The 24,338-nt window shown below is 57.8% G+C and overlaps 1 protein-coding gene across 1 annotated transcript; it reads left to right on the forward strand.

The window, feature by feature from the left end:
* On the forward strand, positions 1–23,188 carry LOC311220736 (structural maintenance of chromosomes protein 1A-like). Its single transcript, XM_084304290.1, is given in 26 exon segments — positions 1–130; positions 2,133–2,321; positions 4,122–4,234; positions 5,408–5,611; positions 6,972–7,210; positions 9,429–9,687; positions 9,767–9,907; positions 9,998–10,080; positions 11,055–11,262; positions 13,308–13,493; positions 14,541–14,720; positions 14,798–14,944; positions 15,371–15,508; positions 15,737–15,853; positions 15,931–16,037; positions 16,117–16,258; positions 16,348–16,493; positions 17,206–17,359; positions 17,446–17,556; positions 18,296–18,452; positions 19,120–19,274; positions 20,546–20,697; positions 20,801–20,816; positions 20,818–20,871; positions 22,050–22,160; positions 22,834–23,188. Coding segments are annotated over 26 exon segments (3,702 nt in total). The 5' UTR covers positions 1–21; the 3' UTR covers positions 22,918–23,188.
* The last annotated feature ends 1,150 nt before the right edge of the window (positions 23,189–24,338 follow it).

Here is a 24,338-nt window from a genome sequence, read left to right on the forward strand (position 1 = left end):
CCCCAACCCCCTCCCGCCGCCATGGGCTTCCTCAAGCTCATCGAGATCGAGAACTTCAAATCCTACAAGGGCCGCCAGATCATCGGGCCCTTCCGGCGCTTCACCGCCATCATCGGCCCCAACGGCTCCGGTGAGACCCCCACGCCCCCCCCCCTCGCCGGGCCCCCGCCGCACCGGGCCGCCGCCTTCCCGGCATGCTCCGGGGCCTTCCCGGCATGCCCTGGGCCGCCCCCTCCCCCACTGGGATGCTTTACCCCCCCCCCGCTATCCCAGAATTCCCTGGGGTCCCCCATCCCATAATGCTCTGGGCTCCTGCCATCCCATAATGCCCCCTGGCCTTGGCCAAGGCCCTGGGCATCCCCTATCCCATAATGCCCCAGGCTCTTGCCATCCATAATGCCCCCAGGGCTTGGCCAAGGTCCTGGGCATCCCTTATCCCACGAAGCCCTGGGCTTCTTCCATCCCATAATGCTCTGGGTTGCCCCCATCCCATAATACTCACTGGTTAGGCCAAGGCCTTGGGTCTTTGTTATCCCATAATGCCTTGGGATGCCCCCATCCCATAATATTCACCACTTAGGTCAAGGCCTTGGGCCTCCCCTATACTATAATGCTCTGGGTTGCCCCCATCCCATAATACTCACTCATTAGGCCAAGGCTCTGGGCCTCTTGTATCCCATAATGCCTTGGGATGCCCCCATCCCATAATGCTCACCACTTAGGCCAAGGCTCTGGGCCTCTTGTATCCCATAATACCCTGGGTTACCCCATCCCATAATGCCTTGGGGTGCCCCCATCCCATAATACTCACCACTTAGGCCCCAAACCTGTGACCCCAAATCCCCCCCTCAGCCCCAAACCTCGCCCCCCAACCTTCCCCATGACCCCAAATCCCCCCCACAGTGACCCCAAACCTTCCTCCATTGCTCCCAAATCCCCCTCCGTGACCCCAAACCCCCCCCTGTGACCCCAAATCCCTCCCTCAGCCCCAAACCTTGCCCCCAAACCTTCCCCCTTGACCCTGAACCTCCCCCCATGACCCCAAATTCCCCCCACAGTGACCCCAACCCCCCCCCGTGACCCCAAACCTTGCCCCCAAACCTCCCCTCCTTGCCTCAAACCTCCCCCCATGACCCCAAATCCCCCCCACAGTGACCCCGAACCTCCCCCCATGACCCCAAATTCCCCCCACAGTGACCCCGAACCTCCCCCCATGACCCCAAACCTTCCCCCATGACCCCAAATCCCCCCCACAGTGACCCCAAACCTCCCCCTCTTGCCCCCAAATCCCCCCTTCAGCCCCAAGCCTTGCCCCCAAACCTTCCCCCCTTGCCTCAAACATACCCCATGACCCCAAATCCCCCCACACACCTCCCCCCATGACCCCAAATCCCCCCCAGACCCCAAACCTCGCCCCCCCAACCCCCCCCTTGCCCACAAATCCCCCCTTCAGCCCCAAACCTTGCCCCCAAACCTCCCCCCATGACCCCAAATCCCCCCCTCAGCCCCAAACCTCACCCCCCGACCTCCTCCATGATCCCAAATCCCCCCCACAGTGCCCCCAAACCTCCCTCCATTGCCCCCAAACCCCCCCACCTTACCCCCAACCCCCCCCGTGACCCCAAACCTTGCCCCCAAACCTTCCCTCCTTGCCTCAAACCTCCCCCCATGACCCCAAATCCCCCCCACAGTGCCCTCAAACTTCCCCCTCTTGTCCCCAAACCCCCCTTCAGCCCCAAACCTTGCCCCCAAACCTCCCCCCATGACCCCAAATCCCCCCCACAGTGCCCTCAAACTTCCCCCTCTTGTCCCCAAACCCCCCTTCAGCCCCAAACCTTGCCCCCAAACCTCCCCCCATGACCCCAAATCCCCCCCACAGTGCCCCCAAACCTCCCCCTCTTGCCCCCAAATCCTCCCTTCAGCCCCAAACCTTGCCCCCAAACCTCCCCCATGACCCCAAATCCCCCCCACAGTGACCCCAAACCTCCCTCCATTGCTCCCAAACCCCCCCCGTGACCCCAAACCTTGCCCCCAAACCTTCCCTTCTTGCCTCAAACCTCCTCCCATGACCCCAAATCCCCCCCACCTCACCCCTAAACCCCTCCGTGACCCCAAAACCCCTCTCCCCTCAGGCAAATCCAACCTGATGGACGCCATCAGCTTCGTGCTGGGCGAGAAAACCTCGAACCTGCGGGTGAAAACCCTACGGGACCTCATCCACGGCGCCCCCGTGGGCAAACCCGCCGCCAGCCGCGCCTTCGTCAGCATGGTGTACTCCGAGGAGGGCGCCGAGGACCGCACCTTCGCCCGGGTCATCGTGGGTAGGGCTTGGGGGGACGATTTTGGGGGGTTTGGAGGGGTTTTGGGGGGTTTGGGGGAAGGTTTGGGGGCATTGAGCTCAACTCAATGTGGATTTTTGTAGTGTTTGTAGAAGAAATGGTTATAAAAAGGTGTAAAATGGAAGGAAACAGCGCTGGGTGTGCGGGGAGTCCACCAACACGCACAGATGAACATCAAATATTCCAAATATACAGGACATTTCTTTACATATATATACGTAGAATTAGGAAAGGTAAAAAAAAAATCCTTTAATTTCCATAATTTACTAAAATTGAGTATGCCTATACATATTCACAATCAGAAAAGGTAAAAAATAATCCTTGAAGTTCCATAATTTACTAAAATCGAGTACTCCTATCCATATTCACATTCAGAAAAGATAACAAACAATCCTTTAATTTCCATAATTTACTAAAATTGAGTACATCTATACATATTCACATTCAGAAAAGGTAATAAAAAATCCTTTAATTTCCATAATTTACTAAAATTGAGTACATCTATACATATTCACATTCAGAAAAGGTAATAAAAAATCCTTTAATTTCCATAATTTACTAAAATTGAGTACATCTATACATATTCACATTCAGAAAAGGTAATAAAAAATCCTTTAATTTCCATAATTTACTAAAATTGAGTACATCTATACATATTCACAATCAGAAAAGATAACAAAAAATCCTTTAAGTTCCATAATTTAAAAGTCTCCATTTTCCATTCCTTTTCTTAATTACAAACAGTCTCCATTTTCCATTCCTTTTCTTGATTACAAACAAGTCCCCATTTTCCATTCCTTTTTTTAATTACAGTCTCCATTTTCCATTCCTTTTCTTAATTACGTAAAAATCTCCATTTTCCCTTCCTTTTGAGCGCTCCAAGTTGTCAAGCAACTCGGTCTTCAGGCCTTATGGATCCCATTCTTCCCATATCAAAGAAAAACATTTCCATCTCCTTTTCAAGGCTAATAAGCCTGGGTCAAAAGGCACATTTTGAGTCTTGAGCTTCTTCCCAGCTCTGGTGCCTATTTTCAGCGACTTTTTGGCCAAAACCATCTTCATCAGGCGATCAAAGTGCCTGTTCCCATCCTGGTCTCCATTCTGCCAACCTGTTCCTTTTTCATTCCTTCTTTCTGCTTCTTTATTGATGACATAACTTCATCGTGTTGCCTATTTTATTTTCTTCTATTTTATTTTCTTCTATTTTATTTTCTTCTATTTTATTTTCTTCTATTCCATTTTCTTCTATTCCATTTTCTTCTATTCCATTTTCTTCTATTCCATTTTCTTCTATTCCATTTTCTTCTATTCCATTTTCTTCTATTCCATTTTCTTCTATTCCATTTTCTTCTATTCCATTTTCTTCTATTCCATTTTATTTTTTATCTTGAGGGCAGGCTCCCCTCTTATCCCCTTCTCCCCACAGCATTTCTTTTCACAACACCTTTTCATCGCTCCAAAAACTTTGCATATAACAACAGCAAACACCCAAAAAACTTCCATGCCTCTAACAAGAACAAAAAACCCAAAACTACATGGAATCTCCCAAATCACCCTTCTTTATTCCTTCTAAACCCTTTTATATTCCTGATGGTTAAATCCTTAAGAGTCTGATGTTATCATCAACCACGGCGCTTTCCAACCCCTATGGCCGCACTCCCAAATTTTATCAATATCCCCAAATTTGATCCCGAATTTGATGAATATCCCCAAATTTGATCCCGAATTTGATTAATATCGCCTGTTTTCTCGACACAAATTGCTGCTCTGGGCTCCGTGCAGGGAGCTCGTCGGAGTACAAGATCAACAACCGGGTGGTGCAGCTGAGCGAGTACAGCGAGGAGCTGGAGAAGCTGGGGATCCTCATCAAGGCCAGGAATTTCCTGGTTTTTCAGGTGGGGAGGGGGTTTTGGGGGGGTTTAGGGGGTTTTGGGGGGTTTTGGGGTGGGTGTGGGGGGGCGTTTGGGGGGTTTTGAGGGGATATGGGGGGGTTTAGGGGGGTTTTGAGGTGAGGAAAGGGGGTTTTGAGGGGGCATGGGAGGGTTTTGGAGGGGCTGTGGGGGGCGTTTGGGTTTTTTTTGGGGGGTGTGGGGGGTTTTGAGGGGGTGTGGGGGGCATTTGGGGGGTTTTGAGGGGATATGGGGGGGGTTTGGGGGGTGTGGGGAGGGTTTGGGGGGGTTTTGAGGTGAGGAAAGGGGTTTTTGGGGGGCATGGGAGGATTTTGGAGGGGCTGTGGGGGGCTTTTGGGGTTTTTTGGGGGGTGTGGGGGGGTCTTGGGAGGGTGTGGGGGGCATTTGGGGGGTTTTGAGGGGATATGGGGGGGTTTGGGGGCTGTGGGGAGGGTTTGGGGGGGGTTTGAGGTGAGGAAAGGGGGTATTGAGGTGGGGAAGGGGGTTTTTGGGGGGGCCTGTGGGGGGCGTTTGGGGTTTTTTGGGGGGGTGTGGGGGGCGTTTGGGGGGTTTTGAGGGGATATGGGGGGGTTTGGGGGGGTGTGGGGAGGGTTTGGGGGGGTTTTGAGGTGAGGGAAGGGGGTTTTGGAGGGGCTGTGGGGGGCGTTTGGGGGTTTTTTGGGGGGTTTGGGGGGGGTTTTGAGGGGATGTAGGGGGGTTTGGGGGGTGTGGGGAGGGTTTGGGGGGGTTTTGAGGTGAGGAAAGGGGGTTTTTGGGAGGGTTGTTGGGGTTTTGGGGGGGGTGTGGGGGTGATAAAGGAGTTTTTAGGGAGCCACAAGGGGATTTTGGGGTGGATTTAAGGGTTTCAGGTTTGTCCCCTTAGGGTGCAGTGGAATGGGTTTTAGGTTGGCCACAGGGGGGTTTTGGGGTGGATCCCAAGGAGTTTGGGGGTGGATTTAAGGATTTCAGGTTCGTCCCTGTAGGGTACAGTGGAAGAGGTTTTGGGGTGGATCCCAAGGAGTTTTGTGGTGGATCCCAATGAGTTTTGTGGTGGATTTAAGGGCTTTTTAAGGGCTTTTGGGGCGGATTTGAGGGCTTTTGGGGTGGATTTAAAGGCTTTTGGGGTAGATCAAGGCATTTTGGGGTGAATCTAAGGGCTTTTGGGGGCCGTCCCCGTAGGGCGCGGTGGAGTCGATCGCCATGAAGAACCCCAAGGAGCGCACGGCGCTCTTCGAGGAGATCAGCCGCTCGGGGGAGCTGGCGCAGGAGTACGACAAGCGCAAGAAGGAGATGGTGAAGGCGGAGGAGGACACGCAGTTCAACTACCACCGCAAGAAGAACATCGCCGCCGAGCGCAAGGAGGCCAAGCAGGAGAAGGAGGAGGTGGGGGAGTCGCGATATCGCGCCCGTCGGGCACAGAAAATGGCGATATGGGGCCTGTCAGGCAGGGGGAGTCACGATATCGCGTCTGTTGCGCAAAGGAAGTCGCGATATTGTGCCTATCGGGGAGGGGGAGTCGCGATATCGCGCCCGTCGGGCACAGAAAATCACGATATGGGGCCCGTCAGGCAGGAGGAGTCACGATATCGCGTCTGTTGAGCAAAGGAAGTTGCGATATCGTGCCTATCGGGGAGGGGGAGTCGCGATATCGCGCCCGTCGGGCACAGAAAATCACGATATGGGGCCCGTCAGACAGGGGGAGTCATGATATCGCACCCATCGTACAAAGGAAGTCGCGATATTGCGCCTGTCGGGGTTGGGGAATCGTGATATGGGGCCTGTTGGGCACAGGAAGTCACGATATGAGGCCCGTCAGGCAAGGGGAGTCATGATATCGCGTCTGTCGGGGACGGGGAGTCGCGATATCACACCTGTTGGGCAGGGGGAGTCGCGATATTGCGTCCGTCGCGCACAGGAAGTCGCGATATGGGGCCCCATATCAGGTGAGGGAGAGTAGAGTCGTGGTAAATTTTTATATACTTTATTTCATCTGGTATTTTCTTTCATATTTTGGTTATCTTTGGCATTTTCTTTTAATTTTTTGGCTACGCTTGGCATTTTCTTTTATTTTTTTGGCTACACTTGGCGTTTTCTTTTAATTTTTTGGCTACGCTTGGCATTTTCTTTCAATTTTTTGGCTACGCTTGGCATTTTCTTTCCTGTTTTTGGCTACACTTGGCATTTTCTTTTAATTTTTTGGTTCCGCTTGGCATTTTCTTTTACGTTTTTGGTTCCGCTTGGCATTTTCTTTCCTGTTTTTGGTTATGCTTGGCATTTTCTTTTAGTTTTTTGGTTACGCTTGTCATTTTCTTTCAATTTTTTGGCTACACTTGGCATTTTCTTTTAATTTTTTGGCTACGCTTGGCATTTTTTTTCAAATTTTTGGTTACGCTTGTCATTTTCTTTTATTTTTTTGGCTACACTTGGCGTTTTCTTTTAATTTTTTGGCTACACTTGGCATTTTCTTTTATTTTTTTGGCTACACTTGGCATTTTCTTTCCTGTTTTTGGTTACACTTGGCATCTTCTTTTAATTTTTTGGTTACGCTTCGCATTTTCTATTAATTTTTTGGTTTCACTTGGCATCTTCTTTCCTGTTTTTGTTTACGTTTTGCGTTTCTTTTCCTTGGTTTTTGTTTACGCTTGGCCTTTTCTTCCACGTTTCTGCTTACGAACGGCCTTTTCTTTTAATTTTGGGGCCCTTTCTCATTTCTTGGACCCTCCTTTCCCCCCCCCCTCTGCAGGCGGACCGCTACCAGCGGCTGAAGGACGAGGTGGTGCGGGCGCAGGTGCAGCTGCAGCTCTTCAAGCTCTACCACAACGAAGCCGAAATCGAGAAGCTCAACAAGGAGCTGGGGCTGAAGAACCGCGAGATCGACAAGGACAAGAAGCGCATGGACCGCGTGGAGGACGAGCTGAAGGACCGCAAGAAGGAGCTGGGCAAGATGATGCGGGAGCAGCAGCAGATCGAGAAGGAGATCAAGTGAGGACCCCGAAAAGGGCTCAGGGAGCCCAAAAAAGGGCTGAGGGAATCCCAGTCTGGCCCAAAAGCTCCCCGAAATGGGATGAGAGCTCCCCGAAATGGGATGAGAGACTCCAAAATGGGGCAAGAGAAACACAAAAAGAGCCGAGGGACCCCCAAAATGACCCAAAATTCTCCCAAAATGAGACAACAGAAACCCAAGAAGGGCCGAGGGACCCCCAAAATGAGATGAGAGACCCCAAAATGGGACAAAAGACACCCAAAATGGGCTGAGAGCTCCCCAAAATGGCCGAAAATTCTCCCAAAATGAGACAACAGAAACCCAAGAAGGGCCGAGGGACCCCCAAAATGAGATGAGAGACCCCAAAATGGGACAAAAGACACCCAAAATGGGCTGAGAGCTCCCCAAAATGGCCCAAAATTCTCCCAAAATGAGACAATTAATCCCAAAAAGGGGCGAGGGACCCCAAAAAGGGCTGAGAGACCTCCAGTCTGGCCCAAAACCTCCCTGAAATGGGATGAGAGCTCCCCGAAATGGGCTGAGAGACTCCAAAATGGGACAAGAGGAACACAAAAAGAGCCGAGGGACCCCCAAAATGGGATGAGAGAACCCCAGTCTGGCCCAAAACCTCCCCGAAATGGGCTGAGAGCTCCCCAAAATGGCCCAAAATTCTCCCAAAATGAGACAAGAGAAACCCAAAAAGGGCCGAGGGACCCCCAAAATGGGATGAGAGCCCCCCAAAATGGGATGAGAGACCCCAAAGTGGGACAAAAGACACCCAAAATGGGCTGAGAGCTCCCCAAAATGGCCCAAAATTCTCCCAAAATGAGACAACAGAAACCCAAAAAGAGCTGAGGGACCCCCAAAATGGGATGAGAGAACCCCAGTCTAGCCCAAAACCTCCCCGAAATGGGATGAGAGCTCCCCGAAATGGGCTGAGAGCCCCCAAAATGGGACAAGAGAAACACAAAAAGAGCCGAGGGACCCCCAAAATGGGATGAGAGAACCCCAAAATGGGATGAGAGACCCCAAAGTGGGACAAAAGACACCCAAAGTGGGCTGAGAGCTCCCAAAAACGGCCCAAAACTCCCCTGAAATGAGACAATTAATCCCAAAAAGGGGCGAGGGACCCCAAAAAGGGCTGAGAGACCCCCAGTCCTGCCCAAAACCTCCCTGAAATGGGATGAGAGCTCCCCGAAATGGGATGAGAGCTCCCAAAATGGGACAAGAGGAACACAAAAAGAGCCGAGGGACCCCCAAAATGGGATGAGAGAACCCCAGTCTGGCCCAAAACCTCCCCGAAATGGGCTGAGAGCTCCCCAAAATGGCCCAAAATTCTCCCAAATTGAGACGAGAAACCCAAAAAGGGCCAAGGGACCCCAAAAAGGGCTGAGAGACCCCAAGTCCGGCCCAAAAAAAACCTGAAATGGGCCAAGAGCTCCTCGAAATGGGCTGAGAGCTCCCGAAATGGGACAAGAGAAACCCCAAAATAGCCAAGGGACCCTAAAAAGGGCTGAGAGACCCTGAGTCCGGCCCAAACTCCCCTCAAAATGGGTCGAGAGCCCCCAAATGGGCTGAGAGCTCCCCAATTTGACCCCAACCCCCCCAGAAATGAGCCAAGAACCCCCTGAAATGAGCCAGGAGCCCCTGAAATGGGCCAAGATCCCCCAGAAATGGGCTGAGAGCTCCCCAATCCAGCCCCAAACCCTCCCCAAATGGGGCTGAGAGCCCCCCAAAACATCCTCACCCCCTGAAATGGGCCGAGAGCTCCCCGATCTGGCCCCAAACCCCCCTCAAAATGGGTTGAGAGCACCCCAAACGGGCCGAGAGCTCCCCATTCTGGCCCCAAACCCCCCCCAAATGGGCCGAGAGCCCCCCAATCCAGCCCAAAACTCCCCCAAAATGGGCTGAGAGTCCCCAAATGAAACAAGAGCTCCCCAATCCAGCCCCAAACCCCCCAGAAATGGGCCGAGAGCCCCCTAAATGGGCCAAGAGCTCCTCAATCTGGCCCCAAACCCCCCAAAAACGAGCCAAGAACCCCCCAAAACAGGCCAAGAGCCCCCCAGCCAGCCCAAACCTCCCTCAAAATGGGTCGAGAGCTCCCCAATTTAGCCCCAAGCCCCCCAAAAACGAGCCAAGAACCCCCCGAAACGAGCCAGGAGCCCCCCGAAACATCCCGAGCCCCTTCCCCGTGACCCCCTAACCCCGTCCCCGCAGGGAGAAGGACTCGGAGCTGAACCAGAAGCGGCCGCAGTACATCAAGGCGAAGGAGAACACCTCGCACAAGATCAAGAAGCTGGAGGCGGCCAAGAAATCGCTGCAAAACGCCCAAAAACAGTACAAAAAACGCAAGGGCGACATGGACGAGCTGGAGAAGGAGATGGTCTCGGTGGAAAAAGCCCGGCAGGAATTCGAGGAGCGCATGGAAGAGGAGAGCCAGAGCCAAGGCCGCGACCTGACGCTGGAGGAGAACCAGGTAGGGCTCGTCCCGGGGCGTCCTAAAATTTCGGGGACCCCCCCCCTTTTAACCCCTTTTGGTGGCTTTCCCCCCCCAGGTGAAAAAATATCACCGGCTGAAGGAGGAGGCCAGCAAGCGAGCCGCCACGCTGGCCCAGGAGCTGGAGAAATTCAACCGGGATCAAAAAGCCGACCAGGATCGGCTGGATTTGGAGGAGAGGAAGAAAGTGGAGACCGAGGTGAGGCTTTGGGGTCGCCCCCACCCCCATAAAACCCCCCTTTAGGGCTCCGGCTGCCCCCTCAACCCCTTTTTTTCCCCCCAAATCCAGGCCAAAATCAAGCAGAAGCTGCGGGAGATCGAGGAGAACCAGAAGCGCATCGAGAAGCTGGAGGAGTACATCGCCACCAGCAAGTGAGGCGCTGGCCCCGAGGGGTTCCTTGGCCCCAAAACACCGGCACCACGACCCCAAAGCCTTCTCCATCCCCGCAACCCCATCCCCGTGTCCCCCAGAGCCTTCCCTGTCCCCATTTCCATAACCCCAAAGCCTTCCCCACCCCTTGCCTACAACCCCAAAGTCTTCCCCTCCCCACAGCCCTATTTCCGTGACCCCAAACCTTTCCCTGTTCCCATTCCCATAACCCCAAAACCTTCCCCACCCCACAGCCCTATTTCCACGACCCCAAACCCTTCCCCTCCCCATCCCCATGTCCCCATCCCCACAACCCCAAACCCTTCCCCATCCCACAGCCTTATTTCCACAACCCCAAACCCTTCCCCTCCCCACATCCCTATTACCACGACCCCATACCCTTCCCTGTCCCCATCCCCACAACCCCAAACCCTTCCCCTCCCCAACCCCATTTCCCTACCCCACAGCCTTATTTCCACGACCCCAAACCCTTCCCCACCCCACAGCCCTATTACCATGACCCCAAACCCTTCCCTGTCCCCATCCCCACAACCCCAAACCCTTCCCCTCCCCAACCCCATGTCCCCCAAACCCTTCCCCATCTCCACAACCCCAAACCCTTCCCCTCCCCAACCCCATGTCCCCCAAACCCTTCCCCATCTCCACAACCCCAAACCCTTCCCCTCCCCATCCCCATGTCCCCATCCCCACGACCCCAAACCCTTCCCCATCCCACAGCCCTATTACCATGACCCCATACCCTTCCCTGTCCCCATCCCCACAACCCCAAACCCTTCCCCTCCCCATCCCCACACCCCCCAAACCCTTCCCCACAACCCCAAATCCTCCCCCACTCCCCCAACACCTTCCCCCTCCCCACGCCTTCATCCCCTCTCCCTCCACACCTCCCCCTGACCTCGTACACCCCGGCGGTGCCCCGAAACCCCCCTAAAACCCCAAAAATTTCCCCCATAAGGCAATCCTTGGAGGAACAGAAGCGTCTGGAGGGCGAGCTGACGGAGGAGGTGGAGCTGGCCAAGCGCCGCATCGACGAGATCAACAAGGAGCTGAACCAGGTGATGGAGCAGCTCGGGGACGCCCGCATCGACCGCCAGGAGAGCAGCCGGCAGCAACGCAAAGCCGAAATCATGGACAGCATCAAACGCCTCTACCCCGGCTCCGTGGTGGGTCCCTGGGGGGGAAAACCCCTCGCTCCGAGCCCCCCCGGATCGCCTCGAGGCCCACAAGATAGCCTGAGATCTTCCCAAAGCAGCCTGACCCTGTTGAGGCCACCCCCAAGGCATCCTGAGCACCCCAAAATGTTCTGACGCCCACCCCAAAATAACCGAATCCCTTCCAAGACCACCCTAAGCCCCCCCAGATATTCTGATCCCCTCCCAAAACACTCTGACACCCCCTCAAGACCACCCTGAGCCCCCTCAAGGCACCCTGAGCACCCCAAAGCACTCTGACACCCCCTCAAGACCACCCTGAGCATCTCCAAGGCACCCTGAGCACCCCAAAACAACCTAAACCCTTCTGAGACCACCCTGACCCCCCAAAAAAAAACATTATTGACACCCTGAGCCCCCCTCCAAGGCACCCTGAGCACCCCAAAACAGTCTGACACCCTCTCAAGACCACCCTGTGCACCCCAAAACTTTCTGACACCCACCCCAAAACAACCTAATCCCTTCCGAGACCACCCTGATCCCCAAAAAAACATTCTTGGGCCCCCCCAAGGCACCCTGAGCACCCCAAAGTGTTCTGACGCCCACCCCAAAATAACCTAATCCCTTCCGAGACCACCCTGACCCCCCAAAAAAACATTCTTGAGCCCCCCCAAGGAACCCTGAGTACCCCAAAGCACTCTGACACCCACTCAAGACCACCCTGAGCACCCCAAAACTTTCTGATGCCCACCCCAAAATAACCTAATCCCTTCTGAGACCACTCTGACCCCCCAAAAAAACATTCTTGAGCCCCCCCAAGGCACCCTGGGCACCCCAAAGCACTCTGACACCCCCTCAAGACCACCCTGAGCATCTCCAAGGCACCCTGAGCACCCCAAAACAACCTAAACCCTTCTGAGACCACCCTGACCCCCCCCAAAAAAACATTATTGACACCCTGAGCCCCCCTCCAAGGCACCCTGAGCACCCCAAAACACTCTGACACCCCCTCAGGACCACCCTGTGCACCCCAAAACTTTCTGACATCCACCCCAAAACAACCTAATCCCTTCTGAGACCACCCTGACCCCCCCAAAAAACATTCTTGACACCCCCTGAGACACCCTGAGACCCCCTCCAAGGCACTGTGACCACCCCAAACATTTTGACATCCACCCCAAAACACCTTGACCCTTCCAGTCCCCCCCAAACCCCCTTCTCACCCACCCCAACCCCTTCCAAGCCCCCCAGACCCCCTCCAACCCTCCTCAACCCCCCTCCAACGCCCCCCTAATCCCCTCAAATCCCCCCGAATCCCCCCAAACCCCTTCCAACCCCCCCATATCCCCCCAAAACCCCCTCCAACCCCCCCCAAACCCCTTTCTCACCCACCCCAACCCCTTCCAAGCCCCCCAAACCCTCTCCAACCCTCCTCAACCCCCCTTCAACGCCCCCCTAATCCCCTCAAATCCCCCCGAATCCCCCCCAAACCCCCTCCAACCCCCCCAAATCCCCCAAAACCCCCTCCAACCCCCCCCAAACCCCCTTCTCACCCACCCCAACCCCTTCCAAGCCCCCCAGACCCCCTCCAACCCTCCTCAACCCCCCTCCAACGCCCCCCTAATCCCCTCAAATCCCCCTGAATCCCCCCAAAACCACCTCCAACCCCCCCCTACCTCTCTCCCAACCCACCCAATCCTCCCCAGACCCCCTCCAACCCTCCTCAACCCCCCTCCAACACCCCCCTAATCCCCTCAAATCCCCCCGAATCCCCCCAAACCCCTTCCAACCCCCCCATATCCCCCCAAAACCACCTCCAACCGCCCCCAAACCCCCTTCTCACCCACCCCAACCCCTTCCAAGCCCCCCAACCCCTCTTCCAAGCCCCCCAAACCCCCTCCAACCCTCCTCAACCCACCTCCAACGCCCCCCTAATCCCCTCAAATCCCCCTGAATCCCCCCCAAACCCCCTCCAACCCCCCCAAAACCCCCTCCAACCGCCCCCAAACCCTCTTCTCACCCCCCCCCCTTTCTCTTTTTATCCCCCCCCCCCGCAGTACGGCCGCCTCATCGACCTGTGCCAGCCGACCCAGAAGAAATACCAGATCGCCGTCACCAAGGTTTTGGGCAAGAACATGGACGCCATCATCGTGGATTCGGAGAAAACGGGGCGCGACTGCATCCAGTACATCAAGGAGCAGCGGGGGGAGCCCGAAACCTTCCTGCCCCTCGATTACCTGGAGGTGGGGACCCCCCCAAACCTCCCCCCCAAAAGGGTTTGGGTGTGGGGGGCCGCGGGATCGAGGTGGTGATGGGGTACTGGGTGGTTTTGAGAGGGTTTTAGGGGGGTTTGTTGGATTTCAAGGGGTCCTATTGGGGGTTTTGGGGTTTGGGGGGGTTCTCAGGGGTGTTAGGGTTTTGGGGGGCGCCTCTTGGACCCCTCTGGGGTGTTGGGGTTTGTTGGTCTTCTCAGGGTTTTGGGGGGGTCCTCTTGGGGGTGTTGGGGTCTTATGGGGCCCTATTGGACCCCTCAGGGGTGTTGGGATTTGGGGGATACTGATGGACCCCAAGGGGTCCTCTTGGGGGTGTTGGGATCTTACAGGCCCTGTTGGACCCCTCAGGGGTGTAGGGGTTTTGGGGGGGACCCTGTTGGATCCCTTGGGGTCCTTTTTGGGGTATTGGGGTTTGTGGGGGCCCTGTTGGACCCCAAGGGGGTCCTCTTGGGGGTGTTGGGGTCTTAGGGGGTTCTCTTGGACCCCTCAGGGGTGTTGGGGTTTGTTGGTCGTCTCAGGGTTTTGGGGGGTCCTCTTGGGGGTTTTGGGGTTTGGGGGGTTCTCTTGGACCTTCTGGAGTTTGGGGGGGCCCTGTTGGACCCCTCGGGGTCCTCTTTGGGGTATTAGGGTTTGGGGGGGCCCTGTTGGACCTCTCAGGGGTGTAGGGGTTTAGGGGGGAACCTGTTGGATCCCTTGGGGTCCTCTTTGGGTTATTGGGGTTTGGGGGGGCCCTGTTGGATCCCCTGGGGCTTGGGGTCCTCTATGGGGTTTTTGGGGCCCCCGTTTAACCCCTTGATTCCCAGTGTCCTCCCTGGGCTTTTTGGGGCCCCGTTTAACCCCTTGTGACCCCCAACCCTCCCCAGCCATTTCGGGGGGGGGTTGCTTTAAACAACTCAATGCTCAGCTCCCCCCACGTTGTTGTTGGTTTTTTTTTTGGGGGGGCAGTGAGGGGTGAACCCCGGGTCTTTAGGCCTGGGGGACGGTCCTGTGGACCCCCCAAAATTTTTCGGGGCGCAGGTGAAGCCGACGGACGAGAAGCTTCGGGAGCTGAAGGGGGCGAAGCTGGTGATCGACGTGATCCGCTACGAGCCCCCCCACATCAAAAAAGCCCTCCAGTACGCCTGCGGCAACGCGCTGGTCTGCGACAACGTGGAGGACGCCCGGCGCATCGCCTTCGGGGGACACCAGCGCCACAAGGTCCCCGTCACCCCCTCATTTTTTGGGGGAAAAACCCCGTCGATCCCGTTTATTCGAGCCCTCTGTTTTTGTCGCAGACGGTGGCGTTGGACGGGACCCTCTTCCAAAAATCGGGGGTGATCTCGGGGGGCGCCAGCGACCTGAAGGCCAAAGCCCGGCGGTGGGACGAGAAGGCGGTGGACAAGCTGAAGGAGAAGAAGGAGAGGCTGACGGAGGAGCTGAAGGTGGGAACGGGTCCTATCCACCCCCAAAAAATCAATTTTTGGCCAAAAAATCACTTTTTGGGGGCTATTATTATGACATTATCGCTCCCCAGCACGTTCAACCCCCCCATGAGCCCTTTTATCAGCATCGTGGTGGATGTCAACACCATGGGCTGCTCTACCTGCCCCAAAATTATCATTTTTTCCCATTTTCACCCACTCCACAGACCCCAAAACATCTCCCACTTGAACATTTTGGGGCTCCGTCCCCTCTCCCTCCACACATTTGAGGCTGAACCCCAAAACAGGACGTTACGGGGCCGCGCAGCCCCCAAACCAAGCACAGCCCCTCTCCATGGGTTTTGTGGGTCTGGGGGGGCCCCCAAATGGGTCATTGCCTCCCTTAGGATCCCCCCTCACCCCCTTTTTCCTCCTTTTTCCCCCCAGGAGCAGATGAAGGCGAAGAGGAAGGAGGCCGAGCTACGCCAGGTCCAATCCCAAGCCCACGGCCTCCAGATGAGGCTCAAGTACTCCCAGAGCGACCTGGAGCAGACCAAGACGCGCCACCTCGCCCTCAACCTCCAGGTAACCCCCCTTTTTGGGGCTGATTACGCCATTTTGGGGACGTTCCACAAGTCATGTGCGTGTCTTGGGGCGTCGCAACCGCTCAAAACGTCTCTTTTTGGGGGATTTTGAGGGGATTTGCGGTGTCATGGAGGCCGTACGCTTTCCCAATGGGGTTTATGGGGTTTGTATGGTCGCAGGGGGTGTTTTGGGGTTCTCTGACCCCCGTTTTTGTCCCCGCTGCTGTAGGAGAAGTCAAAACTGGAGAGCGAATTGGCCAATTTTGGGCCGCGCATCAACGACATCAAGAGGATCATCCAAGGCCGGGAGCGGGAGATGAAGGACCTGAAGGAGAAGATGAACCAGGTTGGGTCGTGGGGCTTTTGGGGTTCCCCTGGGGGGGGAATTGGGGGCATCGTAGGGCTGACGCCGTGTCCCCAAAGGTGGAGGATGAGGTGTTTGAGGAGTTCTGCCGCGAAATCGGGGTGAGGAACATCCGCGAGTTCGAGGAGGAGAAGGTCAAGAGGCAGAACGAGATCGCCAAGAAGAGGTTGGCGGCCCCTCAGCTCAACGGGGGGGCTACGGGGCAGCCCCCAGCCCCTTTTTTAACACCTCGAGGACCCCCCCAGGCTGGAATTTGAGAACCAGAAGACGCGGCTGGGCATCCAGCTGGACTTCGAGCGCAACCAGCTGCGGGAGGACCAGGAGAAGGTGCTGATGTGGGAGCAAGGCGTGCGCAAGGACGAGGCCGAGATCGAGAAGCTGAAGAAGGTGAGGTTTTTTGGAGGAATCCTCCACCAAATTTGGGGTTTTTCGACCCAAAATTTTGGGGGAATTTGGGCTGATTGTGGTGGCGACAGGAGGAGCAGCGGCACATGAAGATCATCGACGAGACCATGGCGCAGCTGCAGGACCTCAAGAACCAGCACTTGGCCAAGAAATCCGAGGTCAACGACAAGAACCACGAGATGGACGAGATCCGCAAGAAGCTGGGCGGGGCCAACAAGTGAGGGGCGGGGCCAAAAAGGGCGTGGTCAACAGGGTGGGGTCGGTGGGGGCGGAGCTAGCAGGGGTAGGGCCAATAGGGGTGGGGATAGGGGGTAGGGGTTGGGCTTGGAGGGTTGAGGTGTGGCGGTGGTGGGCGGGGCTACGGGGTGGTGGGCGGGGCAATGGGGTGGTGGGCGGGGTCACAGAGTGGTGGGAGGGGCATAATATGGTGGGTGGGGTCAGTGGGGGCGGAGCTAGTGGGGGTAGAGCCAATAGGAATGGAGATGGGCGGGGCTAATGGGAGGGGCTATGGGGCATGTGGGTGGGGCTAATTAATGGGTGAGGCTAATGTGTGGGCGGGGCAAATCAATGGGTGGGGCTAAGGTTGTGTGGGTGGGGCTAAAAGTGTGTGGGCGTGGCTAATTAATGGGTGGGGCTATGGCTGCGTGGGTGGGGCCAATGGGTGGGGCTTGAGGTGTGGGCGGGGCTAATGGGTGGGGCTAAGGCTGCATGGGCGGGGCTAATGGTTGGGGCTAAGGGTGCATGGGCGGGGCTAATGGGTGGGGCTATGGTTGCGTGGGTGGGGCTAGTTAATGGGCGGGGCTATGGCACCTGTGGGCGGGGCTTGGGGATCCCTCTAGGTCTCTAACCGCTCAGTGGGCGGGCTCACGGGGCTGTGGGCGTGGCCAGAAGCCCCTCCCACCCCCCGCTGTCCCCTCCCACCCCCCCAGGGAGATGACCCACCTGCAGAAGGAGGTGACGGCCATCGAGACCAAGCTGGAGCAGAAGCGCAGCGACCGCCACAACCTGCTGCAGGCCTGCAAGATGCAGGACATCAAACTGCCCCTCTCCAAGGGCACCATGGACGACATCAGCCAGGAGGAGGTGGGGCTGGGGGCACGCCGCGATGGGGAGGGGGCTCGGAGACCCCCAAAACCTCTCTTTTTTTTACTATTCTTCCCCAAAAAAAGGGCGGCGCGGCCGGGGAGGAGCCGGTGAGCAGCTCGCAGCGCACCTCCAGCCTCTACGCCCGCGAGGCCCTGATCGAGATCGACTACAGCGACCTGCCCGAGGAGCTCAAGGTGCGCCGGCCCTTTAAGAGAGGCCCCGCCCACCCTAGAGGCCACACCCACTCGCCCGGGGCCCCTCCTGCATCTCTTTAGGCCCCTCCTGCATCTCTTTAGGCCCCTCCCACATCTCTTCAGGCCCCTCCCACATCTTTTTAGCCCCCGCCCCCCTCCCTGGTGGCCCCTCCCCTTATTGGCTTTCTTACTTCCTCTAGCCCCGCCCTATTCCTTTAGCCCCACCCACTCCCTGTAGGCTCCTCCCACTCCCTGTAGGTTCCTCCCACTTCCTGTAGGCTCCTCCCCCAACCATTCTCACAAGACCAAGCAACCCCGCCCCCTAATCTCAACCCCGCCCCCAATCTCAACCCCGCCCCCTAATCTTAACCCCGCCCCCCTCATTAGCATACCAAGCCCCACCCCCTGGACTCGCCAACCTCCCCTATGGGAGGGGTGGGTGGGTGTGCCTTGGGGGTAGCCACGCCCCCATCCTTCAAGCCACGCCCCCACCCTTCAAACCACACCCCCATCCTTCAAGCCACACCCCCTGCTTTCAAAACCACGCCCCCTCACCTAGACCACGCCCCCAACCCCTTAAGCTCCGCCCACCGAGCCACCACCCTGCAGCCCACCCACACCCCGGGGGAAGCCGCACCCCTCAATGCCCCGCCCCAAGAGGCCACGCCCCCGGACCACGCCCTCCGAGGCCACGCCCCCGACTCGGCCACGCCCCCCTGACGTGGCCACGCCCCCCCAGGACGCGCAGGCGGAGGAGGAGATCCGGCAGGAGATGAACCAGCTGCAGCAGCGGCTGACGGAGCAGCAGAGCGTCCTGCAGCGCATCGCCGCCCCCAACATGAAGGCCATGGAGAAGCTGGAGAGCGTCCGCGACAAGTTCCAGGAGACCTCCGACGGTGGGGACGAGTTGGGGACACCCTGGAGACACCCTGGGGACACCCTGAAGTCACCCGGGGGATGTGGGGGGGACACGGGGGAGTCACGGGCGTGGGGGGGCAGGGGAGGTGGGGTGGGGTGGGAGGGGAGGATGTAGGGGGGTGACAAGGGGATACGAGGAAGTTTGGGGGTGTGGGGACATTTGGGGACACCAATGGGATATGGGGACACTTGGGGACACCAAGGGGATATGGGGGTGTTTGGGGGTGTAGGGACACCAAGGGGATGTGGGGACATTTGGGGGCACCAAGGGGATATGGGGGTGTTTGGGGTCGTGGGGACACCAAGGGGATGTGGGGACATTTGGGGACACCAAGGGGATGTGGGGGTGTTTGGGGTCATGGGGATGCCAAGGAGATACAGGGTCATGAGGACATCAAGGAGATATGAGGAAGTTTGGGGATTTGGGGACACCAAGGGGATGTGGGGACACTGGGGGACACCAAGGGGATGCTGGGGGACACGGGGACCAAGGATTTCGGGGAATATTTGGGGCCATAAAGAGACCCCAAGGAGATACGGAGATGCCTGGGCCACGAGGACCGAAGACTTTGGGGGACGTTTGGGGACGTGGGGACACCGGGGGGGGCTTTGGGGTCACCGAGGGGGTGACGGGGCGACCCGCAGAGTTCGAGGCGGCGCGCAAGCGGGCCAAGAAGGCGAAGCAGGCCTTCGAGCAGATGAAGAAGGAGCGCTTCGACCGCTTCAACGCCTGCTTCGAGTCCGTCGCCACCAACATCGACGAGATCTACAAGGCCCTGTCCCGCAACAGCAGCGCCCAGGTACCTCACGGGGGGCCTCGCACGCCCACCCTGGCCTTGCACGAGGCTTTGCACGCCCACCCCGGCCCTCTCTGGGGCCTTGCATGCTCACCCCGGCCTCACACAGGGCCTCGTGCACATGCTCTGGCCTTGTACAAGGACTTGCACGCCCACCCTGGCCTTGCACGGGGCCTCACACACCCGCCCCGGCCTTGCACGAGGCTTTGCACGCCCACCCCGGCCCTCTCTGGGGCCTTGCATGCTCACCCCGGCCTCACACAGGGCCTCGTGCACATGCTCTGGCCTTGTACAAGGACTTGCACGCCCACCCTGGCCTTGCACGAGGACTCACACGCTTGCCCTGGCCTTGTATGGGGCCTTGCACACTTGCCTTGGCCTTGCACGGGTCCTTACGTGCCCACCCTGGCCTTGCACGAGGACTTGCACGCTTGCCCTGGCCTTGTACAGGTCCTTGCACGCCCACCCTGGCCTTGCACGAGGCCTCACGCTTGCCCTGGCCTTGCACAGGGCCTCGTGCACATGTCCTGGCCTTGCACAAGGACTTGCACACCCGCCCTGGCCTTGCACGAGGCCTTGCACGCCCGCCCTGGCCTTGCACGGGGCCTTGCACGCTCGCCCCGGCCTCCCTCAGTCTCCCCCCAGAGCCTGCTTGGCCCCGGGGTCACCGGGAGGTCACGGGGTCACTGCGGGGTCAGGGGGCAGAGGTGGAGGGCAGCAGTTTCAAGCCCCCTCCCCTCACTGGGACTCATTTGGGGGGGTGCAGCGGTTTCAAGGTCCCCCCTTGGGGGGGGTTCACCGGGAGGTCACGGGGTCACGAAGGGGTCAAGGGGGCTGCAGCGGTTTCAAGGTCCCACCCCTGGTTCACTTGGGGGGGCGCAGCGGTTTCAAGGCCCCCCCACATTGGGGCCTATGGGGGGTGCTGAGGGGCGGGGCGGTTTCAAGCTCCCCTGGGGTCACCAGGAGTTCACGGGGTCATCTGGGGGTCAGGGCTGCCTTTGGGGTCCCGGGGGCTGGTTTTGGGGGTCCCTGGAGCTGTTTTTTTGGGGTCCCAACCACCCTAAAGCACCACGGGGGTGTCCCTGACCCCCCCGCTGTGCTCCTGGAGCCAGTTTCGGGATCCCCGAGTCGATTCCTGGCCATTTTTGGGGTAGTTTGGGGCATTTTGTGCCGTTTTTGAACAACACTCAGCAAGCTTTACCCAACAACCGCTTCCCTTGCGCGGTCCCCGATGTCCCCAACGCCCCCAATGATGTCCCCAACGCCCCCCCCAGGCTTTCCTAGGCCCCGAGAACCCCGAGGAGCCCTACCTGGACGGCATCAACTACAACTGCGTGGCCCCGGGCAAGCGCTTCCGCCCCATGGACAACCTCTCGGGGGGCGAGAAGACGGTGGCCGCCCTCGCCCTCCTCTTCGCCATCCACAGGTGGGACGGGCAGCGGGGTGCCCCCCCCACACCCCATTAATTTGGGGACACCCCCCCCGTGTTGTTTCTCACCCCCTTTTTTTGTGTTCCCCCCCCCCTTAAGTTATAAACCGGCCCCGGTTTTTCGTGCTGGATGAGATCGACGCCGCGCTGGACAACACCAACATTGGGAAGGTGGGATTTTTTTTTGGGGGGGGGGGGCTCATTTTTTGGGGATGTTTGGGGATTTTTTGGGGGCGTAGAGGTTTGTGGGGGGCTTCGGGTGTTCTGGGGGGGTCTGGCTGGGGCTCTCGCTGCCCCAGGTGTTTTTGGGGGGGCCGCAGGGGTCTCAGATTGGGGTCACGGGAGGCTGAGGGGCGCTGAGCTCCCCTGGGGTCACTGGGAGGTCAGGGGGGTCACCAGGAGGTCAGGGTCACCAGGGGGGTCACCCAGAGGTCAGGGGGCATGGAGCAGTTTCGAGGTCCCCAGGGTCACAGGTGGTGGAGCAGTTTCGAGGCCCCCCCGGGGTCACTGATGGGTCACGGGGTCACAGGAGGGTCAGGGAGGTGCAGCGGTTTCAAGCCCCCCCCCCATTGGGGCCCATGGGGGTGCTGAGAGGCGGGGCGGTTTCAAGCTCCCCTGGGGTCACCAGGAGTTCACGGGGTCATCAGAGGGTCAGGGCTGGTTTTGGGGTCCTTGGGGCTGGTTTTGGGGGTCCCCAACCACCACAAGACACCATGGGGGAGTTCTGGACACCCCCCCTCTCCCTTAGGGGCTTCTGGAGGCACTTTTGGGGTCCCTGGGTTAATTTCTGGACATTTTGGGGGTGTTTTTGGCATCCTGGGGGTGTTTTGGGGCTCTGGGGCTGTTTTTGGGGCACCCTCAGTCCATTTATGAAGATAATGAGTGAAATTTTGGGGTCCCTGGGTCCATATTTGCACCCACGAAGAGTGGGGAGGGGGGCGGGTGTGGTTTTGGGGTCCCAGAGCCCATTTTTGGGATCCTGGGGGTGCTTCAGGCTCTCCCCAAGTCTATTTTTGGGGTTGGGGTTGGAGTTATAGGGTAAGTTTTCAGGTGTTTTATGGTGTCCCATCCATTTTTGGGGTCTCAAGCTTCATTTTTGGGTACCCCATAAATTCTGGGCGTCTCTGCTTTCACTTTTGGGGTCTCTGCCTTCATTTTTGGGGTCCTTGCCTCCATTTCCAGCATCCCCCCATCCCTTGGACCCAACTCGGGCTCTCCAGCCCCGCTTTTCCCCCTCCCTTCCCCACTTTTGGGGTGCCGGGGGGGGGAAATCGGGGGTCCTTCTCCCCATTTTTGGGGTCCTTCTCCCCATTTTTGGGGTCCTTTTCCCGTTTTTGGGGTCCCTGCAGGTGGCCAACTACATCAAGGAGCAGTCGGCCGCCAACTTCCAGGCCATCGTCATCTCCCTCAAGGAGGAATTTTACACCAAGGCCCAGAGCCTCATCGGCGTCTACCCCGAGGTGGGCAAAACTACCCCCGGGGGGGGGGCAAAAATACCCCCTGGGGGTGCAAAATGTCTTCTGGAGGGGGGTAAATAGCTTCTAGGGGGGGTAAAATGGTCACGAGGAGGGGTAAAATAGGGGGTTTGGGGGGTAAAATGGGCTCTAGGGTGAGTGGAAATAGCCCTGGGGGGGGGGGTTGGGGGAAAGGGGGTAAATAATTCCCCCCCCCCTTGGGGTAAATACCCCCCCATGGGGTAAATGACCCCCCCATGGGGTAAATGACCCTATAAGCAGTGGGTAAATGCCCCCCGTGGGGTAAATGGTATATAAAGGGTGGGTAAATGCCCCCTGCTGTGGTAAAAATACCCCACGTGCCATGGTGTAAATGCCCCCCCGGGGGGTAAATCCCCCCCCCCACAAGGGGTAAATCTCCCCCCACAAGGGGTAAATCTCCCCCCTTCCAAGTTGGGTAAATGTCCCTGGGGGGTAAAATACTCTCGGGGGGGTGTAAATAATTCGGGGGGGGGGGATAAAGGGGGGAAAGCAGCCCCCGGTGGGGGAAATCTTATGGGGTGTGAAGGGGAAATACCCCTGGAGGGGGGCAGGAAAATGACCCCTGGGGGGGCAGAAAATGACCCTGGGGGGGCAGATGGCGGGGATTTACCCCCCCCATGTGTCCCCCCCCCTCCAGCAAGGCGACTGCGTCATCAGCAAGGTGTTGACCTTCGACCTCACCAAGTACCCCGACGCCAACCCTAACCCTAACGAGCAGTGACCCCCCCTTATCAAGGACCCCCCCCCCTTATCAAGGACCCCCCCCCTTATCAAGGACCCCCCCAACTGTCATAGAATCATGCTCTCGCTTTTAATCCCCCCCCCCCGATTCTATTTGTGCTCCCCCCCCGATTCTATATATGCCCCCCCATTCTATATATGCCCCCCCCATTCTATATGTGCCCCCCCCCCCATAGGTGGGGCCCCTTTTTTATGTCGTTTCCGTGGATTTTAGTGATGAAATAATAAAGGATTTTGATTCCCCCCCCCGATCCTTTCGTGTATGTGAATAACAGGGGGGGGCTGTGGATTTTAGGGAGCCCCCCCCTCAGTTCTATAGGGGCTATAGGGACCCCTGTGGGGCTGCGTGACCCCCCCTCCGGTCCTATATGGCTCCCTATAGGGGATCCATGGAGCCCTCTGGGGCTATAGGGGGGGGCTACAGGAGGGCTGTATGGGGCTAATAGGGGCCCCCTGGGGCTCTATGGGGCCTATATGGGGGGGTATAGCCCCCCCCGGGCCTATATAGGGGGTATAGGGCCCCCCCTGGGGCTATGTGGGTGATGTATGGGGGCTGTATGGGGTCCATAGGGAGCTGTTGGGGCTACGTGGGGGGGCTCTGGCATGCATAGGAACCCCCCGGGGCCATATAGGCTCCCTGGGGCCTATGGGTGGCTATAAGGACCCGTGGGGGGGCTATATGGGGGGGCTATAAGGACCCCCTGGAGCTGTTTGGGGGCAGTATGGGGGCGATAAGGACCCCCTGGGGCTATATGGGCATTGCTATACAGGCCCCTGGCCCCTATATGGGGCCTACAGGAGCTATACGGCTCTCAGAGGGGGGGCCACGGGGGGGGGGCGCAGGGGCTTGGTGGGTGGAGGGGGGGGCGCATGGGATCCATAGGGCCCCCGGGGGCTATATGGGAGCTATAGGGGGTCTATATAGGGCTATAGGGGGTCTATATAGGGTTATAGGGGCCTATATAGGGCTATAGGGGGTCTATATAGGGCTATAGGTGCCTATATAGGGCTATAGGGGGTCTATATAGGGCTATAGGGATCTATATAGGGCTATAGGGGGTCTATATAGGGTTATACGGGGGCTATATAGGGCTATAGGTGCCTATATAGGGCTATAGGGGGGCTATATAGGTTTATAGGGGGGCTATATAGGGCTATAGAGGTCTATATAGGGCTATAGGGGGTCTATATAGGGCTATTAGGGGGCCTATATAGAGCTATAGGGGGTGACCCGAGGGGGGGGCGGGTGTGGGGGGGGGTGGGGGACGTATGGGGGCCATACGTTGCCCGGGGGGGGGGCGGGGGTCCCTCCCGTGCGGCGGCCGAACCCCAATCAGCGCCGGAGTTATTTTGTGCCCCGTTACCGTGGCAACGCGGCGCCTGCCTCCAGCATCGCTCCTG

The sequence above is a fragment of the Netta rufina genome, assembly GCF_964035555.1.
Source record: "Netta rufina genome assembly, chromosome: 40".
Classification (NCBI taxonomy): Eukaryota; Metazoa; Chordata; class Aves; order Anseriformes; family Anatidae; genus Netta; species Netta rufina.